Source organism: Fusarium flagelliforme (assembly GCF_020744385.1).
Source record: "Fusarium flagelliforme strain FIESC 12 MPI-CAGE-AA-0113 chromosome Unknown B0J16scaffold_7, whole genome shotgun sequence".
NCBI lineage: Eukaryota > Fungi > Ascomycota > Sordariomycetes > Hypocreales > Nectriaceae > Fusarium > Fusarium flagelliforme.
In genome coordinates, this window is record NW_025763509.1 from 1,709,006 (window position 1) to 1,724,991 (window position 15,986).

General features: G+C 48.4%; 3 protein-coding genes and 1 non-coding gene across 4 annotated transcripts; 3 read left to right on the top strand and 1 right to left on the bottom strand.

Annotated features, from left to right (window-relative positions):
- Positions 1 to 7,948: 7,948 nt before the first annotated feature.
- B0J16DRAFT_310260 (beta-lactamase-like protein) lies at positions 7,949 to 9,410 on the top strand. The gene is made up of 3 exons (XM_046124952.1): positions 7,949 to 8,461; positions 8,513 to 8,653; positions 8,703 to 9,410. The coding sequence occupies exons 1-3, from the start codon at positions 8,109 to 8,111 to the stop codon at positions 9,295 to 9,297; spliced, it is 1,089 nt and encodes a 362-aa protein (XP_045979089.1). The 5' UTR covers positions 7,949 to 8,108; the 3' UTR covers positions 9,298 to 9,410.
- Positions 9,411 to 9,478: 68 nt separating this feature from the next.
- Positions 9,479 to 9,568, top strand: B0J16DRAFT_t287. Its single transcript has one exon. It is a non-coding gene; the product is annotated as a tRNA-Arg (tRNA).
- An 866-nt stretch (positions 9,569 to 10,434) lies between these two features.
- On the bottom strand, positions 10,435 to 12,982 carry B0J16DRAFT_349112 (uncharacterized protein). Its single transcript, XM_046128846.1, has one exon. The coding sequence runs from the start codon at positions 12,643 to 12,645 to the stop codon at positions 10,864 to 10,866; it is 1,782 nt and encodes a 593-aa protein (XP_045979090.1). The 5' UTR covers positions 12,646 to 12,982; the 3' UTR covers positions 10,435 to 10,863.
- Positions 12,983 to 14,002: 1,020 nt separating this feature from the next.
- B0J16DRAFT_349113 (major facilitator superfamily domain-containing protein) lies at positions 14,003 to 15,786 on the top strand. The gene has a single exon (XM_046128847.1). It carries the CDS (start codon positions 14,033 to 14,035, stop codon positions 15,419 to 15,421), a length of 1,389 nt encoding a protein of 462 aa, XP_045979091.1. The 5' UTR covers positions 14,003 to 14,032; the 3' UTR covers positions 15,422 to 15,786.
- Positions 15,787 to 15,986: the final 200 nt, after the last annotated feature.

Genomic DNA, 15,986 nt, shown 5'->3' on the forward strand with positions numbered 1-15,986 from the left:
ATACCCTTTTCCTTACTTCTATCTAGCTTTTTTCCTCTTCCTTCTACCTACATTAACAAGATACACTATAACTGCACCTCCTTAATAAGGTTAGTAAGTCCCTAGGGATAGTTAAAAGCAAAAACCTAATATAGATAATAGCTATACCTTACAATAACTATATTACATAATACCTAGCCCTATAGTCTATAACTTTATTAAGGACCCTTAGTACAATAGGGCTACAGTTACAGTCTTTAGAGAGATAATTATCTCTTAAACTAGCTTTTATTTAGACTTTATACATAAGCTATAGAAGAAAGAAGACTATATATAAAAGCTAAAGAAAGCTCTTTTTAAAGTCCTAAAAGAAACTATCTAAGTAAAACTATATCTCTTTATATATAAGGTATTCCTCTACTTAACTATTACTTATATAAGCAGTTAGAAATAAAGGGCCCTAGAGGAAGTAGCCTAATTTAAGGCTACTATTAAAAGAGGTACTACAGTAACCTTCAGTAAAGATGCTAATTAGGTATATAACGTTATTAACCTCTTTGAGTTATTGTAAGGGATAAAGGAGTTATCTTATGTTTTTTAGCTAGCGTTAGAAGGGGAAAATTCGGTCAGCAGCTAGGCGTTTAGGCAATTTACAATAAAAGGCACACTTTGGCCGACGCTCCTCCTTTCCTCATGTGTGTATACCTACCCCAAGACCTTATCCTCGCTGATATCCCAAGAACTATTGAGGAAACATGCGAGTGTCATGTGGAGTTGGGCCATTGATGGCCCCGACTTGTCTGTAAGTGAAATGCCGCTACTGCGTCTCTCCCACTGCCAGGGATCAGGTTCTTTTGCTTTGCCCCGGCTCCCGAGGAGGCACTACTCTTATCAGATCCGTTTCTGACACTGGGTACAGATCGCTACCAAGAAGATCTATCATTGGTAACGCCGGAGCAGAATAACGATGCATTGGGGTTTGACGGCTACGAATCTGAGGATGCCCGCAATGCGTACTCAACAAAACAACACTTTTGATCACACCCTGAACGACTATCAAGAACGAAGCCGGCTCTGAGCAAGCATTCAAGTCATATTGACTGAGGCACTGGATACTGGTCGCTTCAAGTCAGGGGACCTACCAATATTCTGTAAGTCACACACGACTTCTCCAACACCTCTACATACTGACTGCGCTGAAGGGTGTCTTCTACTCTCCTTTAAGGGAGATGCTGTCATCGCCTACGCCGCTGGCTGGACCTGTTACAGACAAACAAGCATACTGTCACCGTCTACCCGCCGTCGACGAAGCAAACAGTAGATGGACCCGTCATGAAGAAGACTGGTAAGTACTCGAGACGTCGTGATTAGCAAATACTGACCGCTTTGATAGGGCATTTGAGGCCTGGCTGCCCAACAGACGGCCAATAGACGTAAGTATTCATGATAGCCTTCGCTGTTTACTCACACTGACCCCTTCCTCAGGTTGCCATCTCGCCCATGTTGGGGGTGGTGCTCGGCCTTGTTGGAGGAGTGCATATTGTGCAACACCATGGCCATGATGATTGGAATGGCTGGCTTGAGTTCAAGACCAACGGAAGCTACGGCAAGTGGCAGGAGCCCAGCCCTTGTTGACCGGTCTGGGTCTGGGAGAACGCGTTTCGGTAAAGCCTGCTACTGTGTTAGCCCCTTTGGTAGTGGCCTTCAAGTGCTGGGAAGTAGGAAGGAAGGCAAAGGTTCTGTTCAACGAGTTCAGCATCAGAGTCGTAGTGCTTCAAATACTCAATCTTCTAAAAAGCTTTAACTGTTATTCACCTAAGAATTTGTCGAGTTCTGAAGATATTTGAGTCTACCGCCAGTAGCGACAATCAGCCTAGCTTTGGCTTGCACGAAACAAGATGCTAAGGTTGTGGGTAGATTGGAATAATTCAGGCTCGCTGGTTTGCGTGAAGGTCGTTCGTCGCTTGTGCAGTCTTGTGGGGAGGAAACACGCCGACGGGTCGTTTGAGGAAGTCAGTGAGTTACATATAAAGACCGAATACACTATCCTGTGTGGTTCTGAGATCGTTCAACGCCAGATCCAGGTGCCTACGATATCACACCTGCCTCTCCCGAAAACCTTGCTAAGACGAATTTACTCCTTTGCCGTGGAGCCCGAACCATCACTGCGAAAGCTTTGCGTGTCTTCTTCTGACTCTCTTCAATTTCTAGTCAGCCTGCCCGATTTCTACCGAGCTTCTTCACTCTCCAGTGAGCCGCTCCGACTTCATATGATGGGTGGGATGCCCAAAAGTGCCAAGGATAGCTTGTTGATAGAATCGCTGACAGGCAAACCTTCTTCACGACTAAAAAAGAAGAGCCCACCACATCGGAAACGACAACTGTTACGGCATGCCCGCTTTCGAGACTGCCACACCTAGTATTCCGGAGTGGATCACAAGTTTCCAATTCCATACTCGCAGCCTTTCAACTAATGTCGAAAGTCCCAAAAGGTACCCTTGTCTGTTGTGAGAGAGCTGAAGCCAAGCGAAGAAATTGTTTAGGTGGATCGAGTCCCCAGCCGCTCGCCCCAGACCTCATAGCATCTGCACAACTTTCTCCCTACTCGTCTCGCCTACGCGAAACGACTCCGAGAATTATGACCAGCATACTTTGACTAGAGCTTTCGACTGGGCCGTCATTCACATGGCCGATCGCCCCAATACTGCGCTTGGTGTCAAGTCGTCTCCACAAGCAACATGGTACCGAGGCTTCACTGTCATGGCCAACACTCACTATAACTCAACGTTGCGTCACAGATCCAGCAAGTCCAATTGAGCTTGCTCTGGTTTAACACAACCCTTGTGCCTATTTCGTATCAATAGGTACCCTGGCGCTGTCTACAATCTTGTGCACTTATGCTAACCCTGCGCCTGGTACCTGTCATATTTCGATCATCACAGGAAGATAAAAGACGTCGTACCAAGCCTTACGCGTGACCAATGCCAGCAAGCGATGTCTGCCAGTAATTGACTCTAGATCAACGTAGAGTTGCTTAGTTACCCAAAGGTCTTTCTTTCTGCTGCTGCTGGATTTATTGATATCACGTTGACTCTAACCTGTTGATTATGATATCATTGAGACTTGGTTTATTGCTGGCACAATCAGAAACTAAACTCATCTGATATCAATCCATTCTGCCTCTCGATCGTCCCACAGGTGCGGATCCCCAGTCACCCATGACTCAATCGCTTATTCTTGCATGGGCTTATCGTCGTCCTTGTTACCATCACCAAAGCGTAACTGCTGGTTGGAGCGTCGGATCTGAACTTATGTCAAAGAAATCTGCGAGTCGCCGCCCGAGGCAGTATTGCTAGTCTGTCGTCGCCATGTGATACAGTGCTGGGAAGCTCTGAGTAGTCGCACCGTCACCATGTTCATGATCAGAGGAGGGATCGAAGGTGGGCCGACTGGAGCGGAGAGTTCGTCAACACTGTGCCTTGCTCATGCTCTTCTTCATCTCTTTGTTTAGACTGATGAAGATGCCGATCACCAAATCAGAATTGAGGCGGGAGAAGTCGTGAGCCATGGAAATTCGGACGGCCAGGGAGTCATCCTCTCCCTCATCGACCTCATCATGGCCACCCAAGAAGACCGAAAAAATGTAGTCGCGAAATTTCATAGCCGCCTTGGCTGATGGGATGGTGCGCTTTACGAAGAGCTTGTTGTTGGTTCCATCCATAAAAGCTCGATGAGCTTCGACGATAACTGCGTGCGTGTCACCCTCGACATCAACAAGGGCATTGTATGCATTAATCATGTCCGGGGTGCTGATACTGTCGTATGGGATCTCCTCGCTTTCGGTACTTTCCGTCACAGTGCTGCTGGAGGATGCGGCACTACTGGATCAGCTTCGGGTTCTAGCATCAAGGTATTAGCAAATGTGGCTCGATAATGGATAGATCTCACTCAATCGTTCATCATGCTCAGTATACGCTCGGAACCCTGCAGAACAGCCCGGAGTTGCGCTGCAATAAACTCGGTTCTTCGCAGGAGCACCCACTGGACGGGTGAGACCATGGTCTCATCCGAGAGGGAAACCCATTCAGAATCAGTAGTAAAGTCTTGGTCGCTGGCGCATGGGCGTTAGTAACCATCCCCAGCCGTGTACCTAGGTCGGTACTTACGGCGCCGGTGGTTTGCGTTCGGCTGAGGAATCCTTGTTGGCAGGGTCCGTAGCTTGGTCCATTTCGAGTTTGAGGTAATGACGGTTGGGAAGGTGATTACAACGTTGAGTTCATAACAAAAATACAGAATATTGGAATGAGTATTAGGGCTATCAGAGTAGGGTTCTACCGAAGAAGAATCATTGCCAGTAGTTTAGGCAGCTGGCAGGAGCTTCCAACCTAGCGAGCGAATTATTGCCAGTGGCTGACAGCTGGCACCAGCTCTTAGACCGTACCTGCCTACCTACCTGCCCGTGACGGGGCGTTATAATATCTAACCAAAGTCTGTCATGTCGACGCAACAGTCGTCGCTTCGTAAAAGTGGTGACTCATTCAAAGGTGCTATCACTGTCATGGCGCGTGCGTTGGATGTTGAGGCCTAACCTCTTCTACTAAGGCAAACGCAGCTCAGATCTTTCTAGATAAAGGCGTATACTCCCGATGACTTTAAAGTTATCTTTACCTAGTGTGCCGAAAGAGTCTGGATTGCGCAGTCTGACAAGAAAGTCCGGGCGTTGTGCGCGAGTACGTTCTCTCCCTTTTATCTGTACCCTAGTTCTCGCTCTTCGGGTCAACTCTGATGAACTTCCTGACTTCACCTAGAGAATATTGAGCATCATGAGTCCCAGGTTCTTAAACTTGATACACCGGTAAATCTTACCCAAGTCAGTGCTTCCTCATCGCTACCAAACTTCAAGCTCCACCAGGTAGGTTGATAATGAAGCCTGCCGGGTGGGTAACAGAAGAAATGTCCTCTAAAGCTTAGGCTCCTAGACTAAGATAACCTAATTGTTGGTCTGAACTGACATAAAATGACCAAATTATTTCGTCTGTTATGGTCTCGGGGCTAAGTCTTTAATACCCTTAGGCCTGCCTCGACAGCTCCCTCCACCCAAGCCTAGACTTCAACTTTTTTACCTCCAACCGAAGATCCACGTCTGCCTTGCACCTAACTCTTGCATCACCACCGCACACTTTCGAAGCATCAGCGCAACATCGACAATCTCCTAGACAACTTCACGCATTTTGCTCAGCTCCAAAGATCAATATCCCGTTTTCAGTACTCCTTTTGCTCTAGACGCTATTCCTGCGCTGGTATGTTTGCTTAATGCTTATTTCTAACTCTTGCTTTGCCTTGGCCTACACATCCCCCGAACTTCTTGTTACTTTTCCTACCGCACATCACCCACGCATGTTCCGTTCTACTCACCTTACCTCTTGGTAAATCCTCCCACTCCAAGCTCACTTGGTGGCAAACCCACTCTCTTGACAATGGGCAGAGCCTATACCAACCCAACCTCATTTGCCACCAGCACCATTACCAATATCTTCTACCTTGGTTTGGTTTCCTTATACACTTACGCCACATCGCTCCCCCTCGTGCCATTTACCATATGAACTCTTAACTAAAAGTCTCCCCTCCTGTAGCATCGTGCCTTCCCCACAGACAGAGTCGAGCAACGAAGCAGGTGACCTACCAGGTCAGGTTATTGAGACAGTTCTTCATCCTCCTGTCCTCGATGACAATTCAGTCGATCCTGGGCACCTTGCGTCCTTAAGCTCGGATTCTCATGAAGCCCTTACCGATCTAAGGGAAGGCGTCCCCTTCCCAGACACAGACAAGGAGGCTCGCTTCTTGTAATGGGCAGCCGAGCCAGGTCCAGTCCCGAAATCGGATGAGCCAGCTGAGACAGAGAAGCCGAAAGCAACCAAGCCAGAGGCAAAGACGACATCTGCTTCTACCAAACCAGCAAAGAACAAGCCAGCAAACACAGACAAGAAGATGGTTAACAATCGTCTTCCTAGCCAGCATCCCTGGACTAGAAAATTTCGAGACAGCCTCAACGCTGGGAACCCGAACTGGCTTTACTATCTGGAGGCAGTCAAGGTCTTTGGCAGTGAGCAGAACATGCCGAAGAGACTTCTGGACCAGATCGAGCAGTGGCGTACTCTTGGGACAAAGGCCAAGAAGCGCCCAGCTGCTGAGCAACAGGAATATGAGAAACGGGAGGCAGGATTGGAGTCGACCAGAATGATGGCGGCCGAGCTGGGATCCGGCCATGCCAACCATGAAGCTCTTTCGGAGGCCAAGGTGGTGATGCAACTGAAGTTCATCGAGCCGAGCACGTCGAAGCTTATCGTCGGTCAAAAACGTTCTCGAGCAGCAGGAAAGAAACAAGCCGTCAACAAACGCGCCCGCAAGATGGCGCCATCTAGAGGCAAGTCGCAGGACTCTGAGAACGAGGAAGAGGAAGAAGATGAACGGAATTCGGACTCTGAGGATAACGAATGAGAAAGGGATGGCCATTCTCTGAATTTCTGACACTGGGCAATCCTTAAGCATTATCATTGGCGACCGCTTGATAAATTTTGGTAAATTGGCTGGGGGCATACAGAGAGTAAGTTACTAATTGTCTTTACATGGGCCATAAAGATACTAATAGGAACCTAGGAACGGAACTCACAAGACCAAAACACCGCTCAGTTATGGGGGTTATTCTTATAGGTCTTTACTCTACCTGGCTTAATCCTTTACCAGTTTAAGACTGACTTGCGATATAGGTTTTAGGTGTTCATATGGTCACTCGCTCGGAGCACACTGGAGAGACTGGAGCATAGTGTTGGAACTCGGGGCGTGGGAGATACGCAAGGATTTATCATGGAACTGGGAATGGAAGGCTGGGTTTGTCTTATCGCTACGGAGAAGATGATTCTTGCTCCGTCAATATTTTGATCTCGAACATGGTGTGGCACGTACCGCCAGACTGAAATGCATTTGCCACAGCTGTAAGGCGTACCGACTGTGATGCTATATAGTGCTTTACGTTGGATAGGAAAAGCTTACTGCATAGCCATGAAATTACAAAGTCAGCATGCAGTTCACATTGTCATATCGTTGTCAAGATGGAGTTTCAACCCTATTGTCATATTGTGTTTCAAGATTATAATATGATTGGGAACATGATAATCTAATTGACCTGTTTCACCAGAGATAACGGCAGCAGGTTGACTGACCCAGCATCGTGTTCGCCTCAACATCCAACGCATCCGCCGTGACAGACAGTGAGCAGCCCCTACCTTCACGATAAAATTCCTTATCAGAGGTCCATTTACCACAGCCAGCTTGCCGGCGTTTTTATACGGTACTTCTGATAAAACAATGTGCATGATATCACTTTTGAAATAATCACCACTTTTACGAATCGACGATTGTTGCTGCTACATGATAGTCTCACTGTAATGTGTTCAGTGAATGATCCTCGTCGTGTCGGCACAGATTTTGGTTCGATATTAAGACGCCCGCCCCGTCAGGGTGTTTTACCAAAACAGGCTCATGCGAGCATAAGAGACGAAATAATTGTATCACCTTATGGGAGCTTAGAGGAACACTTAGGTTGGTTTATCTTAGTAGCCTAAGCCTTAAAGGACAATTCTCCTGTTACCCACTTTAGCCAAGATTTGGTGACATCCAATTGAGAGTGAAAATAACGTCATGATGTGTTAACACAAATGATAGCACCTCAATAATTAACGAACTGTCCCAAAATCAACATTATAAAAACTCTACCGCCCCAATGAAACCCCAAGTCGGCGTGTGCGACAAGAATCGGATCAATTGACAAAGAGATTCTTATGAATTCCGTGACAAAACCCGCCAGGAAATAACGTACCGGGCGACGGAGTTTCCGGGCAGCTGTAGCCCGTAAGCATGACGTTTCAGGACCTCCACTTCTGTATTTCGAAGCAATCCCGCGCTCCAATCGGTCTCAGTCTACGGCGCAGTCGGTAGCCTAACGTTATTAAGCGTCGCAATTCGGACGTCGGCATTTCGAAACGATTATAAAACGTCCATTTCCACTGCACGAGAAGTCGAATACACCCTCAAAATCGCAATCCTACAGTTTTCGTATCAAACAAATCAACATGGCTGAGAAACCTCGCTTCGACGTACCCGATGGCGCTGCTGCTAGAGTCAGCATCATTGACTCTTCTCTACGTCTGTCAAAGCTGTCTGCTTCGCATCTCATGACGCCTCCTATGAAGGGTATGGACTACATGCCTACTGCGACCACATGGTCGTTCTTGGTTGAAAGCTCCTCGGGCAAGAGAGCGCTTTTTGACTTGGGAGTGCCCAAGAATCCATTGGAGAATTTCTCGCCCATGTGGTGCAAGGCGATCACCGATGCGAAACTCGATGTTGATGTTCCCAAGAATGTGGCAGATATTCTCCAGGAGAATAATGTGCAGCCTTCTCAAATTGACAGTGTGATTTGGAGGTCAGTGTTCTCTAAGAGAATGAAAATTCGAGTTGCTAATTTTTGCACCAGTCACCATCATTTTGATCACATTGGAGACGTCTCGACCTTTCCTGGATCCACAGAGCTGGTCGTTGGACAGGGTTTCAAGGAAGCCTACTGCCCTGGATACCCAGAAAATCCCAACTCTTTCATTCGGGAGGTCGATTATAAGTGAGCATCATCTCACCATGGTCATTAGCCAAACACTGACAGTTTCTAGGGGACGAAACTTTCGAGAGATCAACTTTGACGAGAAGCCTTTCAAGGTCGGCCCATTCAAAGCATTCGACTTCTTCGGCGATGGGTCATTCTATCTCCTCGATACCCCTGGCCATACAGTCGGTCACCTCGCTGGTCTCGCTCGTACAACCACTTCACCCTCCACATTCATCCTCATGGGCGGCGATCTCTGTCACCACGGCGGTGAAATCCGACCATCTCCTTACCTCCCTCTCCCATCCAACCTTTCCGAACACCTTACCCTTTCCGAGTCCTTACGCTCTCTCCTCTCGCGCTGTCCAGGCAGTGTTTTTGATGACCTCAATGTCAAGCGTGGTCGCAAAGCAGGTGAGACCTTCTTTGATCCGAACATCGGAGAAGACATAGAGTTGGCTATCAAGACGATTAAGGAAGCACAGAAGGCGGATGCACAGGATAACGTTTTCTTTATCCCGGCGCATGACATGTTTGTTATGGGCGTTATAGATGTATTTCCCAAGACGGCTAATGATTGGCTGGCGAAGGGATGGAGGGAAAAGACGCTTTGGAGATTTTTGGATGATTTTGAGGCTGCAGTTAAGGATGAAGCAAAGTAAGTTGTTGCTTTGCTTGAAGGTTGTATGACAGGCATCTGGTACCCGCTTTTGCAACTTAAAAAAGGAACATAGCATAAGTGTTGGGCAGTAATACCAATAGAACCATACCTGGCGTCAACGAAATTTCGTGATGTGTGCGTCTATGAGGCGTCAAAGTGAAGCTATCATCATACAAGACACCGGCCGCGTGGCCTAATGGCTAAGGCGCTAGATTTCGGTTCACCGATATCCAATTCTCTAGAGATTCCAGGTTCGAATCCTGGCGTGGTCGATTCTTTTTTGCTCATTTATCTATTTATTTTGCAATGAAAGGTTTTCTTATCTTATTCTCGTGGTGTTTGTTTGGTTGAAAATTGGCATGTTGTGTGTGGCTTGGTGTTGGTGTCGTGTGGTGGGGATCCGTCTTCACCTGTATCTTTGCAGTTACCAAGAAACGTCACAAGAAAATCCGCCATACTGGGACATGTAAAAAAGCGTATGAAAACAGCTGTCCTTTCTGTTCAATTGATTGGGATACAGAGAGTCCATACGTGTATTCTATACCTGACTAGATAGCTGGCTCAATAATTGACCGGCTCCGTCAATTTCACTCTGTCCCCTATACTTCCAAGGATCCTACAAACGAAATAAATATCCATTACTGGAGTATCTAAGTCCTTAAGCTACCGTCCACCATTTGTTTTCACTCCGTTGACCTGCGTCCCGTTCGTTGTAACGTTCTCATTTGTTGGAGTGTTCGGGTTGGCTGGAGGGATCGGCTCTGGGGACGGCGCATTTCGATTGCTCCCACGTGCGATGACTATGCCGTTGGTATTGCCGTTGGTAAGGGGAGCGTTTCCGCTTGTAGTAGTATTGGTTGTATTTGAACTCATGGTGTAGGTGTTTATACTGTAACCTTCTGGAGGGCGAGCTAATGTTACTATACTGCTTGTTGGGAAAGAGAAGATGCGAAATCTATTGGGCTTGATCTTATATACCTGCATGAACACAGTGACTCAGAGATATCCTTGCAACGTACATCCTTGGGTAATTACTGGGTTTCTTCAATCACAGCGAAGCTCTGTTGGGGATCTGATTCAGGCGAGAAAGCAGGTGTTGGACATACCACAACAAACGGCTCGGCATGTGAACAATAAACTCTTTCCATATTTTGTGTCATTATGTACAATAAGCCATCCTAAATTGACGCTCGAATATATCTGATTCAGTCCATAAAGAATCCCACGTCCAGTTCCACTTGGCAACACAGCTCCTACAAGCAAAACACTGAGAAGGATACCACTCATGCATAGGTGCATCATCGACATAGTCAAGCTCGTCACTCCTCCTTACATCCAATGCGAGAACACACTCAACATCCATCTTCTCCTTCGAGAATCCCCAGGCGCGGCAGTCAGGGTTGGTGTTGCAGAGAGTGGCGCACTGCATTTGGCTGGTGACTCTGGGCTCATGGTCGACAGGGATCTTTCGGTACTGTTGAGGGTTGACGCTTTGAGGAACGCCTCGGCAGTCTTCCTCTTGGATTTTATCGCTCTGTTCGCAAAGCTCGGAAGCCTTTGGCCATTCTCAGGTGTCGGCGGCGGAAGGGCGAGGTGGCTTTGCTGATGTCCATACCATTGAAGCCCTGTCTTCCGTAGTAGTAGTAGCATCAATTGAGGAGGTGGTGACTGAGCGAACAAAGGTAGTAGGAGGCTGGGTAGTCTCAACCTCATCCTTGCAAGGACAATCCATGCAAGACAGATCATGCCAGTAGTAGATACCCAGTTCTTCAGAGTCGGAATTAGGATCATCAGCCCTGACAAAGTCGTCGTCATGAACAGCATGAGTTGAGAAGCGACAGACTCGGCCCTCGTATATAAACGCGGCTGCTCGACAGCCTGGTAAGAGGGAACACCACGCGACACACCATGACTGACTCAAAGCCATGGGATAGTCTCGGGGTTTCTCGACAATGTAACCTGTACCATCAGCGCCCGGCCAGCGACCACGGTATTGACACTTGATGTCACTTCCCCCGTGGGAGCCTTCGTTCCAGGTGCAGCCACTCTCGAGAGCCTTGGGGCAGGTGGATGCAGGTGGGAGGCGGCCAACCGAGCTGGTCTCAGAAGGAGTCGGAACAGGATCAGGTTCAACCTTATCGCCCTCGTTACAAGGACAGTTGAAGCAGGAAAGATCGTGCCAGTAGTAAACGCCCTCAGTGTCAGTGTGAACATCGGGGCCTTGAACGAAGTTGGAGTCTTGAACGGCGAATTCCGAAAAGCGACATGTGCGGTCCTTGGGGTTGTATGCGGCAGATCTGCAGCCGGGAGACAGCGAGCACCAGCCTACACACCACAGTTGGCTGAGAGGTTCTGGGTAGTTCTCGGGACGAGGGACCATCCGGCCTTCACCACCAGGACCGGGCCAGTAGCCTCTGTTTGCACAGCCGATTGAGGAGCCCTTCCACCAACATCCTCCGTTGAGAGACTTGGAGCAGAATGGGGCTTCGGAGGCGGTTGTGGTTGTTGCCACGTCGAGTCCGGATTCGGTTGTCGTAGGTGCGACAGATGAAGGCGGCTCGGTCGCAGTGACAGGCCCTGCGGAGGACGTTGGTTCAGAGGATGCCGTAGTTTGAGGACCCTGGTCAAGAGGAGGATTGGCACCGCTGCCAGTGTTCCCAAAGTCCACAGCAAACTGGTCGATGTTCTCGGGCGTGACCTTGTTCGAAACAAAGACAGAATCGAGGAGAATGGTAGCACTCCCACCCCGACACTCCATCTGAATCTTCAGAGCAGCACTACTCTCCGCAGCATCAGCGGTCTTGAGAACCTCTGTCCAAGCCTCAGAGACGTCGAGGCTGGCGATGGCGATGTTGTAAATAAGTGAGTTGCCAAATCCAGCAGTCAATTGACAATCCGTTACGCCCTGTGCCAAAACAAGGCGGTAGTAAAAGCGAATGGTGTACGTTGTTCCAACCTCGAGATCGCTCATGGTCTGCGACATGCTGACGCCAGAACCAACGTCTCGTTTCAACAAATTGATATCCACATTCGCGGCACTCATAGCACAAGCGCCTCGCTCGGTGTTTCCCGGCTCTTCGCGTCCCACACCTCCCACGATCTTCGCATCGTTGACTACGTCCCAATCGGGAACGATGAGAGGGTCTTCTTCGTCGATCTCAGCCATATTGCCGTTGACGGCGATGTTGCGGACTTTTGGAAGCGTGCCATCGTTGGTGGGTGTTGAGGTACTGGTCGATTCAATCGTGGAGGCGAGTGTTGGGAGGGTGTTGCTTGGTCGGGGTTTGCACGCGCTGCCAGAGACTAGGTCAGCGGTGATGAAGGCCGCAAGGGCGAGTATCGAACGCATCGTGAACGAGTGTAACGATGGACTTCAAATGAGCGACACCGACAGGAACATGGTGATGGCGGCCTGTGCCTTTTAAAGGTCCTTTCTCAGCTGCCAAGAGTCAACCATTTTCCTCCGGCTTGTCGGGGATTTTTCGACGTCCTTCATCACAAAAAGAAACAACTACAGCTAGGATCACAGCGAAAGCTGAATCGCTTAAGACCTGAAAGTGGATTTTGCCATCGTTTTCGGAGTTTTTGGTGGATCTTAGAGCGTTCGGGAACTCGATAGTTCGTAGCGCTATTGAGCCAAGATTCAATAGACCCTGAGGACCCCTGGAGCTAGCTGATGTTCCTTCGCCTACGCCGTTAATACGACGGAATTGCTCAACGACATCTCGGGTATGGCTTGCGCCACGGATCATGCATAACTACTTTTGAAAGGTGGTTTTGAGTCTGCCTGAAAATGCGAGGATTGAATAATAGACAATTTAGAATGCCACGGGGAAACTTGGTAGATGGTACTTACTGGCTTCAGAACCCCAAAAGCAACAAATCTAGAGTATAAAAGAAATTTCACAAAGGCACCCAAATATCGCCGCGTTCTGTCCTCCAAATCTCAGTAATTAAACCATCCTTCGCCACAAGCACCAAGGAACCATTGATCTCAGTGGTGCATTCAACCTTTTCGTTGTCGCTTTTGTTGTTTTGTTCTTTTGTTCAGGTGGTTGGTTCTTCTTTCCTCTTCTCATCCCTGACTGTGACCTAGGTCAATGACGGTATTAATGATTGTATCTGAATCGCAAGCACTTCGAGGTCAATCGCTCAACGCATGATCCATTATTGAACTGTAGCTTGGATAGATGAACCTCTGTTCAAGGCTGACTATCCCTCACTGCTCGTGTTGTGACGTGAGGCCTGCTTTGACGGGTCAGACCGCAAATAATGCGAATCCGACATTCTGAGTTCAAAGGTAAAGGATGACATATCGAGCGGTTCAAGTCGGAAGCATTTGCAAACTTCTTCTTGGATAGATCAAAATAGTATGTGGTAAACACTGTAGACAGACCTATTATAGAGTTTCGGAAGCATGGACGCGGACGTAAGCTCCCGCGTCGGCTGTGTGGTAGCGGCGATACAACGTTTGATGCTGACAATACGCTTGTCTATCGGCTTAACCGTCACTCAGTTTCCATTGGTCGCTAAACTTTCCTAACTTCGTCATAACACAAGTCTAAAGATAGTCTATGTGTCCAAACCTAGGATTCAGCAGATATCGGCAATTTGTTACGTAGCAAAGAGCCACAAATTGGCGCATAGCTTTATGTATATATCACCCATTCAATAATGATGACATTCATGATATCGATTTCCTACGTGCATTCAATTGTCTTCAGAAAAGCAGAGAAATGGCAGAAGTGACAACTTGTGAGAAGGTACCTGAGCTGAAAAGCTCATGGTTCGACAGGATATGCTTCACAACTCGTCTCCAGGATCCAACGACTCACTCAATGTGGCAGAAACATGTCATCGTTACAATAATCACATTATCAGCATTCACCGCACCCTTCGCATCAAACATTCTCTTCCCATCTTTTGCGACTCTCCTCGAAGACTTCCACACCACTGAATCGAACGTCGCCCTCGTCACTACAGTATTTCTCATCGGACAAGCCACTGCTCCATTGTGGTGGAGCACTCTGAGCCAGGAATATGGCCGTCGGCCTGTTCTGATTTTCAGCTTTCTCATCTCAACAGTCGCTGTCATCGCTTGTGCGCTGTCCAACCACTTCCTTCTAGTGGTCCTCTTCCGTTTTATTGAGGCAACGGGATGCTCTTCGGCCCAGAGCGTCGGCGCCGGAGTCATAAGCGACATCTATATCTCGACTGAGAGGGGGTCCGCTCTGGGATGGTTCTACATGGGTACACTTCTTGGCCCTCTGATCTCACCTATCATCGGTGGTGGTCTGCAAGTTTGGCTTGGCTGGCGTGCGAATCTGTACTTCATGGGCATCTTCACCTTTAGCGTCGCTATGCTCACCATGCTCCTTTTGCCCGAGACAATGGTCAAGCATCAGGGCCAAGAAGAACAGCCATGGTATCAGGCATTGAAGCGCGATGTCGTAGCGCCGCTACCGAAGCTCAAATTTCTGCTTGTGCCGTCAATTGCCCTACCCATCGCGTACGTGAGCATATGCTACGGCAGTCTTTATTCTTTGACCACCACGCTTCCATTTGCATACTCCGCGCAACCGTATAACTTCTCCTCAATCGAGATCGGTCTTTGCTACATCAGCAATTGCGTTGGGTACGCCATCGGAATCGTCGTCGGCGGAAAGCTGAGTGACACCAAACTACGTAAATCCCAGCTCATCCACAACGGAGAAACCCACCCCGTCGAGAGACTCAAGACAGCATGGTACGGAGTGGGCTTCGTCCCCGCTGGGCTCCTCATCTATGGCTGGTTGATCGATCGCAAAGCATTCTGGGTAACTCCTCTCATCGGGGCGTTCTTGTTCGGTCTGGGCTTCATGCTCGTCACGTCGACAGTGATGCCGTTTCTTGTTGACGTTAGACCCGGAGTCGGTGCTTCTGTTGTTGCGGATTTGAACTTGGCGCGCAATATTATGGCTGCTATTGGGACCGTTGTGTCGCCTATCGCGAAAGCGAAGATTGGGTACGGATGGTGGATGACAGTATTGGCTGTGATGTGCACGCTGGCGGTCAGCTTTATTATGGTTGTAATTTGGAGAGAGGAAAGCGCTAACAAGATTGATGAAGAATCAGCGACAACATAGTTAGCATTGTTGTGATAGAATGGCAAACCTTGTTGAATGGGACTGCGCAAAGTGGATCGCGAAACCAAGAAATGGCCAAGATCGTGTTCACCAACGCAAAATAATCCGCGTTCTGCACGATCAGCGCGTTCCATTTTACCATTTCGTCGCAGAAGACAGAGGAAAATCGCGCACATGAACACAACCTTGTTCAATTCAACAACGCCAAATACTTTTGAGCTTCGTCGATGACAAGCGCGTCGGGCTACCATTTGACCATGGGCTACCCGGGAGACCAGGGCCTTGGAGTTGTGGGTGCCGAACTCAGGTTAACGCAACTGGATGCAAAGTTCTCATGTGGCAGAATATAGCCCATTGTGATAGCGCTTCTGGTACATACGACCAAAGGTAGTGGAAAATACGGGATCCCGTCCGCTCTCCCATAGTCAAGCCACTAACCGGCGGATTAGTAGTTGGGTCGGTGACGACCAGCGAATCCCCGCTGTTGTATGTTTTTGCATTTTTGAACAATGATCCTGCCAAGCCTACCAATTAGATCTCTCGGATGACGGCATCCTTCACCGTC

Excerpts from the sequence above, each read along its gene's own strand:
- B0J16DRAFT_310260 (XM_046124952.1), top strand. The coding sequence starts at position 8,109 with ATGGCTGAGAAACCTCGCTTCGACGTACCCGATGGCGCTGCTGCTAGA. Across the intron at positions 8,462-8,512 it reads ATTGACAGTGTGATTTGGAG|TCACCATCATTTTGATCACA; the intron begins GTCAGTGTTCTC and ends TTTTTGCACCAG. Across the intron at positions 8,654-8,702 it reads ATTCGGGAGGTCGATTATAA|GGGACGAAACTTTCGAGAGA; the intron begins GTGAGCATCATC and ends GACAGTTTCTAG.
- B0J16DRAFT_349112 (XM_046128846.1), bottom strand. The coding sequence starts at position 12,645 with ATGCGTTCGATACTCGCCCTTGCGGCCTTCATCACCGCTGACCTAGTC.
- B0J16DRAFT_349113 (XM_046128847.1), top strand. The coding sequence starts at position 14,033 with ATGGCAGAAGTGACAACTTGTGAGAAGGTACCTGAGCTGAAAAGCTCA.